The sequence below is a fragment of the Amborella trichopoda genome, chromosome 2 (genome assembly GCF_054954075.1).
Source record: "Amborella trichopoda isolate Santa Cruz 75 chromosome 2, AtrichopodaSantaCruz75HAP2 v2.0, whole genome shotgun sequence".
Lineage (NCBI taxonomy): Eukaryota > Viridiplantae > Streptophyta > Magnoliopsida > Amborellales > Amborellaceae > Amborella > Amborella trichopoda.
In genome coordinates, this window is record NC_142337.1 from 18,821,604 (window position 1) to 18,842,598 (window position 20,995).

Here is a 20,995-nt window from a genome sequence, read left to right on the forward strand (position 1 = left end):
TTATCATGACCATTACCTTTACACATGGTACATTTCCTATCATTTTTTTGTATATTATCGAAGAAGGATTTCAACCGATGCTTAGGAGGCTTCCCTTTCGTCTTCATTGGTAGGGGGTCAAGCACTCTCTTATTGTTTATTAAATTCACATCTTCACTTACATTAACGTTTAATTGCAAAACTTGTGAATCTTTTTGGCTGCCTTGTTGACGTATTTTATCAATATTTTCTTTGATAATTGCAACTCTCTTCAAGCCCTCATCAAGAACACGCATTACTTCTTGAAATGTTTCTTTATACATAGCTTCATTCTCGGCAAAGTTTATCGCCCTTCTACCCAATTCATTGTATCGCACAGTCAAGGATTCATGCAAATCAACTTGCATTGTATGACCATGTTCATATATTGTACACCCTTCCTTGGCATTTTTTGTCCATCACTTCAAGATGTAACAAGGTGGGATTTTAAAAATATTTTTCATTCTGAGAACAATTAAAATGTGTCTACAAAGTAATCCAGCGAACTCAAACCGTTGGCAACTACAAGTTGCTTTGATGTCAGGTACATTTACTGTAACAATGAATACCCTTTTCTCTTCATCATTTTTTGAGACTTTAAATACAATGATTTCCCCATCATTCTCTACTTCTATCACAACATACTCAATACGGTAACACAAATCCTCTTAGAATTTGTCAAACATTGCTTTGGTATAAATGCATGCTGCTTCTATCTCCATTGGAAAATAAGTCTTCAAAACCTAATGTTTGTGAACTGTTTCAAAGTTCACATCTCTGTCCTTTCTAAACTGACTATCTAATGCAAGTGCATAATTCTCAACAAGTTCTTTTATAGTGCTTCTTGCATTTATATAGCCATCAAAAAATGAATTCACTCTCACTTTGTTGGGTTGTAGACATCTTTGCAAAAAAGGTGTTACGCATGAATGCTGAAACCCATTGCTCATGAATGCCATACATTCTGATTTACCATTTATTCTCTCTTAAATTGTAGTGATCAATGATTGTTTGCCAACGTGATTCAAACTCCTATATTGTCTCAAAGTTATGGATCCATTTGTGAAAAGCATCACTAAAACTTTTTCCATGTTCTGCATATACACGAGACAACTTCTTTAGTACTTTCTTCAAAATGTGCCACAAGCAAAAGCGATGGCAAGTATTTCGAAATACTCGTCTGATGGCTGCTCCCATGGAAAGATCTTAATTAGTGATTATTGAAGTTGGATGATGGCTAGACATTGCTTGAAGCGCCTTAAATAGCCAAACAAATGACTCTTCACTTTCATCAACTAGTAAAGCACAACCAAATAACACAGATTGACGATGGTGGTTTATTCTTGTAAATGGTGCAAAAGGCATTCGATACTTGTTTGTCAAATAAGTTGTGTCAAACACAACAACATCCCCAAAAAATTGATAGTTCATCCTTTATCATCAGCCCAAAATATTTTAGTCAAATGTCCATTCTCATCTACTTGCATCGCATAGAAAAATGTAGGTTTCTCAAATTGCATATTTCTAAAGTATTCAAGGACAAGTTGAATATCTCCTTTTTCAAATCTCTCTACAATGTGATTTCGACAATGGCGATCAATGAATGCAAGATTGTGACTTCCACCCGCTTCTTGGCTAAGCACAGACATTATAAGGTGTGAACGTAATCCAGCACTGGTGTATGTGTCTATAATATGTTGTGCCGTGTTGGGCATCTTCTTATGTGATCGTAGATATTGAACCTCTCCGGGCTTCGCTAGCAAATGGTTGTGATCTTTCACAAACTTCCTAATGACCCATTCTCCACTATCAATTTTCTTCACCATCATCATTGCTTTACACCCTTCTCGAGTAATTGCACATGTTCTTTTAACTCTATTTTCATTGTCCATGTATTTCTTCTCTCAAAATCCTTGTTTTGAACAAACAAATCTTCTAGCATTTGCAATTCCATCATGCGTAAATAAAGGGTACTTGCACGCATATTAAAACCTACCCTCTTAGCATAATCATTATAGAACTCCTTCGCAAATTCCTGAGATCCAAATTTCACTCATTCAAATATTCTAACATCATCATTGATATAATGAGAAGCTTTCACTATAACTGACAACATCATCGGTGAGGGCATGACTCTGATCTTTGTCAATATTCATGAAAAGATATATGCAAAAATAACTTGTGTAGCACATCAAATATCAAAGTGAAGGGCAATGTGAAATCTTTATGCAGAAAACCAGTCCATCACAAGCACCATAACACCCAAAGTATAAAGCACAAGCACTAAGAACCATGAACCAAAGGAAAGCAAATCCCAGCTCAAGAAACCAGATACCTCTCTCTCTCTCTCTCTCTCTCTCCACCTTTTCAATACTTTTGAGTAACAAAACATAACCATGCAAAATGACTTTTTTGCAAACTTCTATAGATTTTCTAAGTAAAATCCCTTTTTATTCTCCTTTTTGAGCTTTTCAATGATTTGTTCATCTTCATTTTGAGTCCTTAATGGGCATGTTTAGATCCTTTAGAATACCTCGATCTTTTCTCAGCACCATTTAATTTCAAGCATTCCCACCAATAAAAAAAAGAGAATATCAAGAAAAAAGCAAACAAAGAAAGTTACATCTTCAATAAAACCAATAAATACTACAATAATACACTATCAAAAAACCATTCTATCAAGTTCACGTTTCCTCCCTTTTCCAATAAATTAGTGTGCACCATTTTGTGATAAAAAAGGTTCTCTCCTTACCTGTTTGATAAACTTTGGGGCACCTCCTATAGCTCTGTGAGGGTCTGATAGAGACTCTGCCTCATATATAGTTACATGGAGGGCTCCATGGAGCAAAATATGAGCCATATTCACTGAGAAACCAAAGGTCTGACCTAGAAACCCCTCAAACTAGTGGAAGTGGAGCCAAAACACTCAATTTTAAAAATGTATAATTGCTGATTCTAAGAAAATCATGAGCAAAAAAATCATGAGCAAAAAAGATGTAATTTATAATTGCTGATTCTAAAAAGATGTAATTTATAATTGCTGATTCTAATTAAAAATATAATTTATAATTGCTGATTCTAAGAAAATCATGAGCAAAAAAGATCATTTAAGTTAAGGACCATCACCGATAAAAATAACTCAAATCCACTAAAAAACCATCTCAACCAGATTTGGTCACCAAAATCACTGAAAATTGGGCAGATCAGCAAGATAACTTGTTGGAACTGAGGCTGCACGATAGTTTTCTAAAAGAATAGAAAAAATTCACCACAGAGCTTTTGTTAATGGTATTAATTGTGATCACAAAGAATTTCCTTTCTACAAAGCAAATTACCCAAAAACAAAAAAATAGGAGAAATTTCGAGAAATCACGTAAATAGCCATCTCTACATAAATAAATGAAATTAAAGAACAAATTCCATACCATCTTCATTATTTATTAATTCAAGAATAGCAAAAATACAAGAAAACTGCGGAAAAATTGCACCTTCTACACCAAAAGCCCTAATTTGGTTATTTGAAGCCAAATGCACGTTCTACACCAAAAGCCCAGATTTGCTTGGGGTTCTTGAGCCACCTTCGACACCAAAAGACCTGATTTAGCTATTTGGAGTCAAATGCACCTTCTACACCAAAAACCCTGATTTGTTTGGGTTCTTGAGCCATATTGATTTGGCTATTTGGAACTTCTGAGTTTGTTGGTGATCTTCCTCTTTTTTTGGGAGCAATGAGAGAGATAGAAGAAGAAAATGAGTGAGGAAAGAAAAGAGAGAAAACTTGGAGAGGGAAGAAGAGAGAAAGAGAGGATCAGGGGAGATGATGGGGAGAGAAAGATAGAGGAGTGAGGAACATGAGGGGAAGACGAGAGGAGGAGAGTGAGGGGAGTGAAGGAAGAAGAAGGCTTGCTGGTAGAGAGAGAGTGGTGGGAGAGGACGAGAGAGGGGGAGTAGCAAGGAGAGAAGCACAAGAGATTGAGGCGATGGATTTTGGGTTTTGAAAGTGATATAAAGTAGGTTTTAATCTCAGCCGTTGGATTGCTCAAGAGTCCAAGGGCTAAAATTTAGCCAACTCACCTTCTCATTCTACTGTAATGCAACCGTTGCATCAGATCATTTCTCGCATACGCTTTACAAGCTGTGTTGGTATTGTATCCGCATTCCGCACCAATGTTGTTAGGTTCGTTTATTCGGTTTGGTCCGAAAGCAATTTCGGTTAATTCGGGAGAAGATTTCGGTTTTTTTTAAATTTTAAAATAGTTATTTTTATAATTTAAAAAATTTAAAAATATATTTTTTAATAATAAATAAATTTCTTATAAAGAAGAAATCAAAATATAATATCGACTGACTTTGAAATTAATGGACTTAATGTCGGTTGGCCTTATGGGAAAACCTCAACGAAACATTCAAATTTGTTTCGTCTAAATTCCAACTCATACCCTTTCGAACTTCAGTATGATTCTTACAACAAATGATAAAAGACCAGTACCATCATTAAAATTATGGAAAAATTACAAAAAACCCCAAGACTATACTTTTTATGCAACTGACTCGCAACCTAACTGTTTTTCTCACTTTTTTTCCCAAAAATACACCCTCCAACCAAATAAAAAAATACCTAAAGTACCCTCCCTTATTTTTACCTTACCCACGCCTCTCTCTCCTCTGTGTAAGTGTGCTCTGACACTATGTAAGTGCTCTCCGCAATGTAACACTCTAGAGTCACAACACTCTGACACTGCCTATATGCGCTCTGATAGTGGATCATGTGCTCCGGCATTGTGTAAGTGTGCTCCGACAGTGGAATCTAGAGTCTTCGCGCTCCGGTACTGTGTTTGTGCGCTTTGGCAGCAGCATTGCGTAAGTGCGCTCCGACAACACAACATTCTGGAGTCACGGTGCTTCGGTACTGTCTATGTGCGCTCCGGCAGTGGATCATGAGCTCCGACACTGTGTAAGTGCGCTCCGACAGTGGAATCTAGAGTCACAGTGCTCTGGCACTGTGTATGTGCGCTCTAGTAGTAGATGATGTGCTCCGACACTATGTAAGTGCACTCTGGCAGTGCAACACTCTGGAGTTATAGCGCTCCAGCACTGTCTATGTGCACTCCGGCAGTGGATCATGTGCTCCAACACTACGTAAGTGCGCTCTGGCAGTGTAACCTGGAGTCACAACGCTCTCGCACTGTGTATGTGCACTCCGGGAGCGGATCATGCGCTCCGGCACTGCAATGGTTTTCTCCAACAATGAGCTCCAAAAGTCAATATCAAATCTGGCCAAATTGATTTCTGTGTACAGGAAGCGCATTTCAGTCTAAAAAAAATGAACTTGTTCCCTTAGGGGGTATTTGCATAGAAAGTGTGTTTTTTGAAAAAAAGTGAGAGAATAACTTAGGTTGGGGGTAAGTGGCATAGAAAGTATGGTCTTGGGGGTTTTTTGTAATTTTCCTAAAATTATGCAATATTTACAACGTCCAATCCACCAAAGCTTTCAGCTTTTTAGTTGACAATTGTCGACATTATGCATTTTTCTACCAAAACACACAAAATTTCAGTGTCCTAGAATTTAATTGTGAAACATTCTTCTCTTCATTTCGGTTGAGTGCGTAAAACCGAAGGCTTCGCCGACTTAGGGCGAAGCAAACCGAATTTAATAACATTGCTTAGCACCATTTTAATAGTTCATATTGAGCTAGCTTCGATACTAAAATAAACTTTATTTTCTATTTTTTTATAGTTTATTTAAAGATAATACTAATATAAAATTTTGGTTTGAACATTGTTTTTATAAATAGAATAAAAAGTATTTCGAATATATATTGTTTATCAAAATAAATATATGGGTGTTTTGGTTATTTCTGTATTTAATATATTTTTGGATCATTTTTACTTCATTTTTTTAGAAAAAAACTTGCACCCTGAAGTTCAGATAAATATTTTTCGAAATAAAAATAAAATATAAAATATAAAATGAATTTTTGGCCATTGGATGCGGCCATGTGAAATCTCGACCATGGGAAGGGTCCATGTGCACCCTTCCATGTGGACGGGATACTTTTCCTTATAGAATAGGGTTTTATAGCCCGAAATGAGGACTCGAATGTCTAAGCAATTCAGATATGCAACTTGGACCAGTTTAGGCCAATTTGGCGTCAAAGGTCCTAAAAGAAAAAAAGAAGTATCAATAGATTATAAAAATCAAATCCCTATAGACATAATAATATGATCAGATAACCTATAGCAATGTCTAGCAAGAAGCCTAGTGAAAACCATGAACAAAGCCTAAAAAATCGATGGAGTTGCTATTGTTTTCAAGAAACCTCAAGCTTGTTTTGTTATAATTTCGTAAAAAAAAGGGATTACTTCAAAAGTTATATTGTAAATACCGTACAAGACTCAAAAATGAAGAAATTAGTCTAAAGTTTAGAGAAAGCGGATGAGAAAAACAAAGAGGCCAAAAAGGGTGAACCAACCAACCCCCTCTCAAAACCAACCAACCCCCTTTCAGAGCCAATCCCATCGGCCATAAGCAACCCTCTCAGAGTTAATGCTACGGACCCAGCCATAGTTCACACTATCCTCCAAGCCCTAGGCAACCAAAGTTTGGGACATGTGGCAAACATTTTAGCCCAACCTAATCCAGGGCTCCCCCAGATGAACCGGGTTTACCCTGACTCCTGAGCAGTTCCTAGTCAACCCACTTTCAACCGTCCATATCAAAATCACCCGTATTACTAGCCACAACCGCACCCTTATCCCACTCAACGCATGGGGACCCCGCCTATGTCACCTATCCTCGGGGCGCCAGGCTACCATCAAGTCCACCCACACCCATCTACGCGGCAATGCAGCCACCGACTTTTAGGAGCAACCCATCAGTTCAAACCACGCAGGCTGATCTGAAATACCAAGCCCTCAAGGGACTAGTCAAATCCCTCCAAGTTGCGTTAAGGCGATTGAGAATCTACGACCCCACACTCACGTAATCATATCTAGACAGCCTGACTAATCTACTACCCGGCTTTGTCTCGCTGGAATTTTTTATAAAGGCGACCCACAATTACACGTCCCCAGCTACCTACTCGTCGTTCCTATTTTGCATGATAGGCCGACCATTCTGAAGGCCCTATTGGCCCACAATCTCGTAGGAGATGCCCTCACTTGGTATAATAATTTTGTGAGAGACTATCCAGATGCATCCTGTTGGGAGATGTTCCAAAAGTTTGTTTCATGCTATCATGCTAATGGGTCGTGCCCGATCTCACTCAGAGAGTTGGCAACAATTAAATAAGGATGGATGGGCCATTCTTGGAACTCGTGGATAGGTTCAACGGCATGGCCGCAAGGGTCCCTGATGTCCACTTTCTGACCACACTAGAATTGATCTAACCCTCGAGAATGCAAGCCACAAATATAAGACATTCTTTAGTCATGGTGGCACCCCTCTGACTTTCAGTATAATGTCAGAGAGGATTGCACTCTATGAGAGAACCAAAGGCCTCACGACTGGTACTATACTGGCCAAAAATCAGAAGATCGCCAAGCCACATAAGAAAAGTAACATGGGCAAGGCACAACAAGCTGGAGAGGTGAACTAGGTTACCGCCTACCAGGCAAACACCAAAAATAAAAATTCAAACCCTGAGCAAAGCCAATAAGGTCAATACAACCAACCCAAGGGCGACAACAAAAATAAACCATTTAATTAACCTGTCGAACCAGCAAGATACTTCACGTTATTGAAATAGCCTATGGTGGACATTCCTTGTCTCCTTTTGAATAAGGGGAAATTAACGCTTCCCCCACAATGGATGCTTCCGTACGAAGTCTAGGATAAATCCATGCGGTGTGACTAACACTGACATCACGGTCACACCACACAACAATGCAGCTCCTAGATGCATCAGGTTCAAAATCTGATTGGGAACGGAGGAATCAATGTGACAAAACCCGAAGGTCCCGTTAAGGAGGCCGATCAAAAGATCCGGATATACACTGACCCACTGCCAAATAACAATCCCTAGTCCAGCACGCAACCTACCTCAGTTACCCTGGCCCTAACAAGCGACACTAAGGGGAAGGCCTTGATTATGACGGTCCATGAAGTGCCATACTTGAAGACCCTCCATCACTAATCTTTCGGAGCAACGACTCAATAGGAGTATTACTTGGGATTCCTAAGGAATCAACCCCATGGGAACTCCCACTGTAGCGTCCAAATCTTGAGATGCACTCCAATGAGCAAACTAATGGACCAGACACCGCTGATGTTGATATTATTTATATTGAATGCGGTGAATCTTCCCAAAAGGCCATTCAATTGGAAGGAGCTCTCGTGAAGGTAATTATGTTGGATGAAGCTGAAGCTTCTCTGGTCCTTATCGACGGGGTAGTAAGTTGCCTCACAAGGCAAGGTCGCCACTTCAAACCCACATGGCTCAAAGCTAACACTCTCCAAGAGAGGTTAGGGAATTCAGTCCATATGCCTCAGCGTGCCACATGTATCTATGTGCCTCCTGCCCAACCAATTAAGGGCGGAACAACCTCTAAAACATAACCTGCTACTTATGATCTACTAACACGTTTGGATAGGATCCTCGCCTCCATATTCATCTTAGATCTGCATAGGAGTACTTATTCATTGGCGGCAAGTGGAGAGCATGCTTGGAAAAGCACACGTTTGTCCCAACACACAATAGGAAGAAATCAGAGGAATGATCACAGTTCCATGCCTATCACCTTTAGTAGCGACAACATCATGTCCAGTTTTAACCGGTTCCACAATCAACCCCTCTATATAACCGTTCATATAGTGAGCCTTGGGATTCCCTGGGTGCTCGTCGATAACAGAGCGGCCCTCAACATAAGTCTATTAAGGATAATTGAGAAGTTGGGTATAAATCTAATTTCACTCGAACCCTCTTAGCTCACCATCACCGCCTATGATGGGACTAAGGGCAGCCATTGCTGGATGAAAACCTAGTTGTGGCTTCAACCTTCCATCAAAGCCTCAAGTTTCCTACAGTTTAAGGGGTAGTCACAGTCACTTCAGATCAACCCCCTACTATTAATCTCTTGGAGATAAATCATTCCTGGGCAATCGACTAGGGTGGGTCCCGTGAGGTCCCTCTCTTCTCATATGATGGAGCTCAATAGGTTACAATAAACCTCTAGGATGGCATCGCTGCTCTCAAAACATTCTGAGATACACCATTCTTCAGGCAACTACGCGTTTGCTAGGAACATTATGGATACATGTTACCCGAGGCCTGTCACATTCTCTTGCTCTAGGGGTTCCATATCGGACATGGCACATTCTCTTGCTCCAAGAAGGTATAGTAGCTGCTATAGCAAAGGTGTCAGACTCCAAACTGGAGAAGAATGACCGAGGGGATTAGGGTGCTCATATGCCCACCTCGAGAGCGATCATGGTCCTCCATGCCCACAAAGATTTGTCTCTGGAGCTGTTCAGCACCTCGACTCTCCTGGCCCCTCTCGTCTAGAAATACAAATGGAGGATGCTACTCCCTCGCCTTGTGAAGCCTCACAGCTTTCGTATCAAGGCCCATCAAATTCCACACTCCCGCATGATTCTCAAGACTCCACATGTTTTTCGGAAGATATGCATTTTGAAGATCGCACACGAGTGTATGATCACCCTCGAATTGAAGACCATTTCCTTGGCTAGACCTGGGCAGTATGTGGCCCTAATCATGGCCACACACCCATAGCCCCAAAAGAAGGCCAGGGGTAGAATTGGCCTTTTGCTCATCTATTAGCCAACTTGCTGGAAGGCTTCAAACAACACCACCAAATTTCAGTGCCAAAAAACAAGTAGGCGGCATCGACATTTGTTGGAGATGATGCCCTGCACTTGTGCTCCTCCATCCGGCCTTGCACGTGGCATCATCTCCAAAACTGTTAAAAACTTTAATGAATCCAATAAAAACCTGGATTTCATTGAAGAAGAGATAATTGAAAACATAAAAGGTTGAACAAACCAAGAGAACCCGACAAGAGAACACCTAATCAATAATAATGAGTCGAACCATTCCTTCGCAGGTCGGTAGGGGGTAGAAGCCGAAAGTGATCTTGAGTCGAAAGAGCTCAAAGCCCAAGTTGAGCTATTCGAGCAAAGATTCGATGGAAACTCAGTAGCTATTGTCGAAGAGACGATGGATGTTAACCTGGGCACAAAGGAGGACCCAAAGATAACAAAGATTGGGACTTCCTTTTCACCCGAGGAACATGAAGATATGATAACTTTTCTTAAGAAGTACCATGATATCTTTACGTGGTCATACAATGACATGCCTGGATTGGACCCTGCTCTAGTCGAGCATCACCTTAATGTTTGTGAAAGGGCCATGCCGATTAGCCAAAGGGTGTAGAGATTGAAAACCCATGTGGAATCCAAAACCAGAAAGGAAATCGACAAGCACTTGAGGGCGAATTTCATCATTCCTGTTAATTTTTTATTTTTTAGAAAAAAAAAAGAGAAATGAAATTCTGTAAATAAGTCATCAAATAATGCTAATCTTGGATTTAACAACATGTCTCTCCTATTGAGATGGCAAAAGAAAATAAATTGTACCCTACTTCCACCTATGCACAAATCCCTTATTATTATTATTGTTGTTGCTGTTATTATTATTATTATTATTATGAAAAAATATCTCCTTACACCTTAATTTGATGTATAGTTTCCTAGTAACCCCTTACATTTGAAATGTATCTTGTAGTATAAAATTTTCTAAAAAGTTTTATCATAACCCCTTAAACCAATTTAATCCTTTTTCATGACACAAAGAGGTCCCAAACAAATTACAGACACCACGGTCCTCTTTCTCTCCCATATTTAACATTCGTCTCATTTCCCCCGCTGTCTCTCTTCAACCCAGTCTCTTTCGCGCCCTCTCCACTAATTATCTCTCTCTCTCATGCCCTCCCAATGGCGTTCTTCTCTATTATGAAACAATGGTGGGTTGATTCTTGCTGATGATTTCATTATGTCCCATTCTTTGCTCCTCTCTGACGATCAAGCCCAATGGCTTGACGATGAGGATTCAAAGGGCCAACCCCTACTCCTTTAGGCTTTGCCCAAGCTTGATGATCGTCCACACAACCCAAACTTCAACCCTAGAAGCCCCAATTCTCAAAGAACCAGGAGATACAGAGACTCAAACCATTTAAGCCCTTTATACAAAGCCTTTTGGAAAAATCTGCGACATAGGTCACCAAATTTAGAGTACGAAGAGATATATTCTAGGGTTTTTCAAAAATAGGTTTAATGGGATAACTTCTTGGGCCCAAAACCATATATGCAATGCCCTATGCCAAAAAAGTAGCTATCATCATCTCTCTCGAGAGGGCAAAACCTTTGTTTCTCTCTTTACAGGGCAAAATATGGGGCCTTTACATTCTCTCTCAAAACACATGGATAAATGAACAAATAAACACTTTCTTTACTGCTTACTCCTTCACCATATTATTCAGGCTTAATTGACGATTGAAGTATTTTTCTAAATTTCACCCTCTTAAGCAAATATAACATGAGAGAGTTCGCTTGAATACAAAATCAGAGGGATACGGAGCTTTTGCTAAAATTAAAGGGAGCTTTGAGAGTTCTTAGGGGAATGCCACTTTAGCTATAAATCAATTCAATGTTTTCGAGAGAAAAAAAATCTCTCTTCTCTCTCTAAAGCACACACTCTCTCTAAACTTCTTTCCTTTCTCTCTTTCTGTAATAGGAATATGGGGATGCAATGAAAACCAATATTAACTTTGCCACTCTCTCTCTAAATCTATCTCTCTCTTCTTTCTCTCTAACTATTGACTGTTCTCATCTCAATCAAATGAGAAAGAGGTTTAGGGGAGAGAGTGCATGAGAGAGAGAAATAAGACGAGCGGCAAATAATAGAGAGATAGTGCTTGTGGTGTCTGTAATTTTGATTTTTATTTGGGATGGCTTTATATCAAGGTTTAAAAAAGCGGATTGGTGACATGAATCGTCATCACCCATACCCGTATCAGATCGGTGGATTGGTGTGTCAGATAGGAGAATTGGTTGAATCGACAAGTTTTGTCTCAAATATTTTTCAAAAAATCATTATAAATATTTAAAACTAGTGTTTTTTTAGTTTTTAAAAGAAATTAAGAGTGATGCATTAGGTACTCTCATTAGTTTGTAAAAATAAATGAATATTGAGATGTAGTGTCAAACACTGTTTTATTTTTTTCTACAAAATATTTTTGATAAAATTTTGGGCATCCCATCAAAAAATTAGGGTAAACTTGGAAAAAATAAAAACTAAATATTTTATGTAAAAATAAATGACAAAAATACCCTTAAAATTTTTCAAAAATATTTTAGTAATTTTTTATTAATATTTTTATCATGTGCACCCTTGTTAGATCTATGCATGTCCCAAATTTAGTTTCAAAAGTATTTGTATAATAAATAAAAAAAACAGAAGTTATGAGCCATCGATCAATATCTTATCATTAAGTGTTAGCATGTGAAATCATAACTCAAGCCATCTCACCATCTACTTAGATATGATGACTAAGACTAAGAATCACATACACATACACATACACAGGGGGGCGTCACATAGAAAGCCCTCCCTATATTCAATCCCTTTGTAGATATCAGTGAGAGAGACAGGAACACGGGTAAACGAAGCGGAAGCACGTATCTCAGTCCCCATTCATGCAAATCTTTACCGTGACACTCTTATTCTTGATAGAGATAGAGAGAGAGAGAGAGCGAGAGGGGAGACTCCTTTCTACCGCACGATCGGGTGGAAAATAGCTGAAGAATATCGGAAGGAAAGGTGTTTTTATAAGCGTAAAGCACACATAAAACGTCCATCTTTTAATACGGATGTTGTGAAAAGTATACAGGGTCAAATCAATACTGTCAAATACATCTTAAATAGGTATATTTTAAAATTTAATTGTATTTTTTATATTTCTGATCAGCTTGACAAATGATGAATCTTTTAAAAACAATTGTTCCAGGAGTCCAGTGGGTGCAAGAGCCTGCTGACTCCGCAACGCCTATTCTAAAGATGGACGCTGTGTAAACGTACAATGTCAAATCAAGTATGGACGCTGCAAGTAATATCTCAAAAAAAAACACATTTTTAAAGTTAATTTATTTATGTTTACTTGCGTTAGATGATCAACCCTTAAAAATTTTGAATAAAAAAATCGATACGTTTTAGAGGGGGCAACATGTGTACATATGAGTCGGCGGACTCATGAAACCTCCATCCATACCTAAAATTTCGGATAAAAATCTATCTTTCACATAAAAAAAAAGTGTTTAATGATTCGGCTCGTACTATTTCTAGGCGGTCATCTTACAAAATATATTTTAAAGAGGTATCTTTTATTCAATATTTTAAGGTTCGATAATCTCAACCATAAAAATTATCTAAATTTGAAAATTTTCTTATCTAAAAATTATAAATTTTGTTTTTTGAATTCCTTTCTTCACTGTCCATCTTAACATTTAGTAAATATAACATTTTTTGACATGACATTAGATAGAAAATGGACCACATATTAATAATTGAATCCGATGACTCACCATAACCGCGTCCTATGAATATACGTTTTTTTTGACATCTATCTTAGAGATGAACGTTCGATAAAAGAGGGCTCGCTTGTTAATAGATAAGTCGGCTCACTCACCATAACCCCGACCGATAGACAAACTTTAGAGGGAAGCCGCAAGTGCACATATGGGTCGGCCGACTCATAGAAAACCCACCCATGTAAAGGACACACAATCGCACAGGAAAGTACGGACGAGTCCAGGTCTTTTCAACACAATCTCTCTCTTCCTAAACCACAGAGGTCAGAGCAGTCTTTCATTTCTCTCATGCTCCGGCCCCATCCAATCACCGGTCACTGAGGCACTCATTAACTCCATCAAACCCTCGAATTTAAGCACCAAACCAGGGCAAACCCCCTCTCTCTGTCTCTCTGGATAAGTTTCATCTAGGGTTAACATATAGCGTTTCGTTCTTTCCTTGTTTGCAGGTGCTCTCTGCATATATATATATATCTATATCTATATATATATATATATATATATATATATATATATATATATATATATATCAGGGGTATTAGTTTCAGGGTGTTCCTTAGCGAGTGAATTAGGGTTTTCTGGTCGATGATCATGGCGAATGGGTACATGTATGTTGCCGATACAAGAGGTATGAAATCAATTACAGGTGAGGATTTTGAGGAAGAGGATATGTGGGCTGTTTTCAAGGAGAATAGTAATGGCAGTCCCCAATTTACACAGAAAAAGTCACCTGTTCCTCCTTCAAGGCGCATTTCCTCTGCTTTTAGAATGATACCGAGAAGCAGCAGTGGCGTTGCCTTAGAACAAAGAATCGTGGTGCAACAACAATCGGCGCCTGTAAACATACCTGACTGGTCGAAGATTTACAGGAACAGGGGATTCAAGTGCAATCGCATGGATGACAATAATGGCGATGATGGGGAGGATGACGACGATGAGCGAGCCCAAGATGGCCATGGCCACGAAGACGAAGATGATGACGATGATGACAGGATACCCCCTCATGAGATCATAGCCAAGAAGCTGGCAAGAAACCAGATCTCTTCTTTCTCTGTTTGTGAAGGGTTTGGAAGAACGCTAAAAGGTAGGGATCTCAGCAAGGTTAGGAATGCGGTTCTCACTCGAACTGGTTTCCTTGAGTAGCTACTGAGCTTTATATTTTTTTATCAATAGTACTGATTATCCATGGATATGGTTTAGCAGTATCTCTTCATGGTTTCTTCCTCTTCTTTTTTTGTAATGGCAATGTGGTTTTGTTTTTTGCTGAATTCTGGCTTTTGAAGCCCGAGATTTTGATCACCAGGGTGGAGAGAGAAACAGAGAATGTGTATTATTTGGAGAACATTGGTTCCTTCTCAATAGAATTAACTAAACTTCGTTGCTTCTCAGTCGTGTAGCTGTATTTGAGTTTGTGTTCTTGTTTTTCTCTCTCTGAGTTATACTCTGTTTCTATCAGTCGTGTACATGGATTTGAGCTTGTGTTTTTTGTTTTTCTCTCTCTGAAATATACTCTGTTTCTTCTGTGGCTGTGAGGGAGAAGAAAATGCTCGTGGGGTTTGTAAGAGGATTATATTTTTTATTCTGAAATTCAATTGACTCTCTTTTTTATGAAGCCTGAATCTCCTATCAAATCCTTGTGAATTTTTTAGTTTATTTTACCATGTGCATTTGAGTTTATACCTTTGATTAACACCTTCTGGGATATGGATTAGAATCGCATATTTGAAACTCGGTTTTGTGGGATTGGATCTCTTTGTTGTGCTTTGTTAGCATGCGTGTTGGAGTTTATGCAAATCAGTGTTTAGGAAATTACCGGTTTGATTAAGATCTGTAACTGTAACCTGAGGGATACGAGTCCGAGACCCGGAGTCGGGTGAGTTCCACTGTACCCCTCATTCAAGGAACATAATTTTGAAAAATTCTTTTTTTTTTTGGCCCCATTTTAGAAATTTTTTTCTTGATTATGCATCTAAGCCCTTTTTCGATTAATTTTAGCATCAATCAATTGCTTTGTGCATATATGAAAATAATATTTGTTTGATTTTTGCTTTGAGAGAGATTTATTTGATGATCATCATTTTTTTACCCAAAAACCCTAATCGGCCAATCTACAAAGTCCTTCACAAATTATTAACTAATTTTGTTGAAACATATATGACTTTGTTCGTCTTTGAGCACTCTATCGATCCCCAATTTGTTTCATTCAAATGCAAAATTAAAGAAATTAAGGTCCCAAATTTCGTCATTTTTTTAATCTGAAATAGATAATCTTTGATATCTCTCTCTCTTTTTCATCAAACTCATTCAAAATTAATCCCAATATTTTCCACCATATCGATATAGACAATTCCTAACAGATTTTTCATATCAATTTATAAAATACCAAAAATATCGAAATCAATTGTTGGTATCTTTTTGCCTTTTTTTTCCGTCATTTATCTTTGCAATGGTTATTTTGATTTTAATTTTGACTCATACATCATAGAATTGGAAATTATTTTTCTTATCTGAATACTTGTTCTTATGTATTTTCTATTTTTTACTTTTTTGTTTCTCAAAAATTATTTTTTTTGAAGAATTTTTTTTTGGTTGTCTTAGCTAGTATTTAGATAAATTTTAATAATTTAATTTATGCTTCAATATAGGGCCTCAAAAATTTTAAGGAAATCAAAAATTTTCAGAAACATGTTTTTTTGGTTTTCGGTTATAGGTTATCTTAAGTAGGCTTCGGATAATCTTTAATAATATTTGCATTCATTTTATTCCCTAAAAATCAGAAAATTAGAACTTTTTGTAAACTACAAATTTAGATTATTATTATTATTATTATTAATGTTCTAGGTTTTATTGGATGGGGTTTTAGATAGTGTTTAAATAATTTTTGTATTTATTTAAATTTTTGTGTCAGCTTATGGCTTCCTTGAAAATGTTTGAGAAAATCTGAATTTATATGAATATTATGATACATTTTTTTCCCTAGCCTCTCTTAGGTAGGGTTTAGTTGTTCTTTTGATAATATTGGTATTTGTTTTAGTTTTTTGGTCTCCGTTTAAGGTTTTCCTGAATAATTATGAGAAAATCCAAAAAATTTTAAAATATTATGTTAATTTCTTTTTTGACTAGGGTTAAGATTCTATTGTTATTGTATATTTTTTAAGTAGAGTGTAGGTTTTGGTGTTTTTGCCTTCCTTTTTTTTCAGATTGCATTTTAGAATGTGAAATGACTGGATGGTGTACTCAGACATGAATGTGATTCTCAGTATTCTCACCTCTATGGACAATTTAGTCAAAATATGTAACAAATTAATTAGTTTTTCTTCCTTTTTTTCACAAATCAACTCATATTTTTTTGTTCCAAAATTTTCTGAATATTTTTTCAATCTTTTTTGCGAGCTCAGCATGGCCCAACTGGTCAAACCGATCTGTAGTTCACCAGTTTCACTGGGACTTGGTGGGTGGCCAGGTTTTTTATACACCAATGCAGATAAATGCAGTTTGGTCTCTGTTGTGAACTAGAACCAGTGTTTGAAAACCCAGAATCTGGGCACCGACCTGGTTTTGGCTTGGGGTGAATCGCCCTCATGAGTCTGTCTGCGAGTCCCTCCTAAATGAACAAATTAGAGAGATGCGAAATTTTGGAAGATCTTCTATTGGCTCAAATTTGGGACTGAAATAGCCCCCAAATGAGCCCAATTTGATGAAATGAGGCTCAAGTTGAAGAAGTTTCTAGGAGGGGGAAAATCAACTTGGCAATTCCACGGGACTTGGGAATCGCCTTTAGTCCAGTGCAAGCACCAGCCAGTTCACTTTAACTTGGGGTGATTCCACCGTTCGGAGCCCTCCGCACCTGGGGTTCCTTGATCCCTGATTCCCTGGTGACTCAGGTTCACTCTAGTGGGCCCTCCTGTTCATTTTAACTCAGGTTGGTTACCTGGTTTGGAGACCTCATGGGGACCCTATGTCTCTGGCTGACTCATGTGATATTGCAATTTTCAAATACTGATTAAAACGGCATCTTTGAAAGTATAAACCAAGTTTCCATGGTGTGGGGTAATCCTACTAGATAGAGTGTGAAAAGTGGCTGGCATTTTTTTATCTTTTGCACTATGGTTAGCTTTGTATTATTTTTTGTGGTTAGAACTGATCTACCCATTTCTATTGCAATGTTTATGTACATTCTGTACATTCTGCAACTGTGCTTTCCTGTGCAAGACTGAGAATTAGGGGAAGACATCCTCTAATCTCTATGTTTCTTGTCCATCATGATTGTCAGTGCCGATAGTTCTTCTCCCTCCCAGGGTGTCTCGCTACAACTTCGAGAGTGTTCAGCCAAGTTCAGGAAATCCCCAATTTCTCAATAGTGCAGCATAGCTTCTAATGGCAAGCTTGTCACTTAGAGCACTAAAGCTCGTCATTAGGAGCACCAGCCAAGGAATTTCTGGGGATCTCTCTATTATGATTCTTGGATTCATGTCTTTGATGTGGAATCCACTAGTTCTTCTTAGGATTATATGTGCTTCTTTGAGGGGCACCCTAGCCTTGGCCTCCATGTCTATTTAGATTCCAATAGGGTCGGAGCAAGATATCTGTCCTCTGTGGGCATTCTTAAGGAGACCCCCATACCAGCCTTACCTGGGTTAATTCAAGATCTACAATTAAAGTAGAACTTACAGAGCCGAATGTGGGGATTGAGAGAGGGCCATCTCCATGACTTTGGATTCAAGATCTGCTACTCAAAATACATATAATTCTTTTCTGTATTTCACCCCTGAAATGATCGTGGTTTTCAATTTACCTAAGATCACATTTAAGTCTGAATTGCTCTTATGGAAGGTGTGATCAGTACTCTCAATACCTAAGATCAGGGTCAAGTCTGATTTGCTCTTGTAGAAGGTGCAATCGGTCATCTTGATTCAGATGAGCGACAGGTTGACAGTACTGAAGTCTTGCATAAGATGGGCCAGGTAGGGGGAGTGAGGCAAGATTTGAATCACCAGCACTTGGACAGATTCCGGCCATGTCCACCAAAATTGGAAAGGTTGGGCACAAAAGGCCACAGTACAGCAAGGAAAGATGGCTAATCGACTTCACCTTCTCCAAGCCAAGTGGGCTCATGGCCTCATCTTCTAAAGCTCAATAGACCAGACCTAGCGCCCAAAAGCTCACCCATCCATTACGTGTGAAGTGTAGCTTGGAGCCCACATATCTGAAATTAAAACTTTTGAAGGAGTTGTCGGAAGTGAGAGATCTACTGAAAATAACTGGATGCTTGGTAACGTGCAATTATTCAGTATGCAGATGATATCAAACAAGTTGCAGGTGTGTTTCACGATATTGCACTCATTTAGCTAATGGTTAGGAAAGTGGATGTTACTACAATTGGCCATTTTTCAGAATAAAATTTAATTTAATTAATTAATTTTGCATTTTGTTAATGAGAAGTGGTGGACCATCACCCGGCATTAATTTTTGACTCTTCATTTAATTTTTGTGGATGTAAAGGCAGCCTTTTGGGAAGGCCCACACCTCTCTTATAGAGGAAGCGCTGGTCGACGTGTCCTGAGAACCAACCTCTCACTCTTTGCGTGCTTTTTTATAGTCCTTACTCACTTGAGCCTTTGTAAAAGGTCTGATGTGGGACTAAAATGACGGCAATAGGACAGAGGGGAAGAGAAATGGATAATACGAGAGAGAGAGAGAGAGAGAGAGAGAGAGAGAGAGTTGGGGCATCGTAAAGAGGGAGAGAAGGGGCATTAATTGCTATTAAGTTCACTTTAGTGTATAAAAATCATGATTTATTTTTCATTTCACTTTTGAAGCCAAAAGATATCATACGCCCTTTGAAGCATATTGTCCATTTACTCACTCAAGTGAATCCCACTTAGGGCTACTTTTAAAATCTCAAATTCTTGCGATATAGCCTCAACTCATAGATTATAATCATAAAAAAATTTCCTAATTCACACTTGAAAATGATAATATCTCAAGATTAATAGAAACCATCTAGTTTTTAAAACATGAGATCTAAGCATTAGAAAATTCAAATTTCATTCTTTCTTTAGAATAATCATCTATTGATTTTTATGTGATTTTCGAAATTTCAGATTGAAAAATCATCCCAAAGAGGTTGTCTGACTGTGGGAGTAGAACTAAACTATTCCCAAGGGAGCACAATATACATGGCTAAATCTAAAGTCACAAGAATCCATATATTTTATATCTTTTGAGTTGATTCAAATGACACGAAAAATAATTACAATGTCAAATTGGGTTTTTATTGTCACATATATATTTAGCCATTTAGATAACTGAGACAGAACATGAATTATTGATTGTGAAGTGAAATTAATGGACAACAAACACTCAAACAAGAGACACAGGCTCTTAGTATTTATATATATTTTTTTGTAAACGTAATGAAAAACTATAATTCAATATTATTATTTTTTGAAAAAGAACTTAAAATATTAGATTTTAAAGAAATTTTAGTGAGTGTTTGAAATTTTTTTAAGGCCCAATTGGCCGATCCGGCCAATTCTCCGACCTGAACCATGATCAGCCCATCCAACTCGGTCTTTCAGAAGGACGTTATGGGTCACCTATTTGTTTTCTAAAACCTTTCTTCAACATATGGTTTGGAACAGAGTAATGGGTGCTCTTGGGTTTAATATTTGTACAAATGACGGGTGTTTTATCTTTTTATCTCTTCCATGCTTGGGTTGTTATTTCGAAAGGGACAAGTATACAATGAGATTAAATATATTTGAATAAGGTGGTCACAATCAATGGTTATTGGATATGAAATTGGATGACTGCATTTATTTTATTGAACAAGCTCAAAGTTCAAAAGAAATTTTCTTAAACTTTATGACACACCAAAGCTATCAAATTTCACATTGAATTACTTTATGACAATAAGTAATTGTGACTTCTTCGTACCAAAGATAAACGGTCTCATTGTATACAATCCCTTTGAAAACTATGACCTAGTTTTAATATCTTTATATTAAAAAAATCGCAAAGCTTCACTATGACCTAGTTTAAAAACTAGCCAAAATGGCTCGTGTATGATACTTGTCTTATTTTTTTTCATTTTTTATTACATTTTATTTATTTCTAACTTGTTTATATTATTATGAAATTATGGATGTTGTAGGGTATTTTTGACATGCTTGTATCTCTAGTACGAATAATGGAGAAGCCGGTGGTAACCTAGACTCATAGGTATCAAAAATGCTTGTGGACTACAGAAACCTTGACCAAATAAGCATTAGTCTTGAAAGCCATGATAGATACACTATTTCACTCCCAAATTGAGCATATGGGTCCCCATGATGATCTAAGGATCCCCTCCAAGTTTTGGTCAATTTAGAT

At 37.9% G+C, this 20,995-nt stretch overlaps 1 protein-coding gene and 1 pseudogene across 1 annotated transcript; one reads left to right on the forward strand and one right to left on the reverse strand.

The window, feature by feature from the left end:
- Positions 1-1,050: 1,050 nt before the first annotated feature.
- Positions 1,051-2,878, reverse strand: LOC148783145 (protein FAR1-RELATED SEQUENCE 5 pseudogene; annotated as a pseudogene).
- A 10,923-nt stretch (positions 2,879-13,801) lies between these two features.
- On the forward strand, positions 13,802-15,009 carry LOC18445696 (protein S40-4). Its single transcript, XM_006855829.4, has one exon. It carries the CDS (start codon positions 14,207-14,209, stop codon positions 14,762-14,764), a length of 558 nt encoding a protein of 185 aa, XP_006855891.2. The 5' UTR covers positions 13,802-14,206; the 3' UTR covers positions 14,765-15,009.
- Positions 15,010-20,995: the final 5,986 nt, after the last annotated feature.

Excerpts from the sequence above, each read along its gene's own strand:
- LOC18445696 (XM_006855829.4), top strand. The coding sequence starts at position 14,207 with ATGATCATGGCGAATGGGTACATGTATGTTGCCGATACAAGAGGTATG.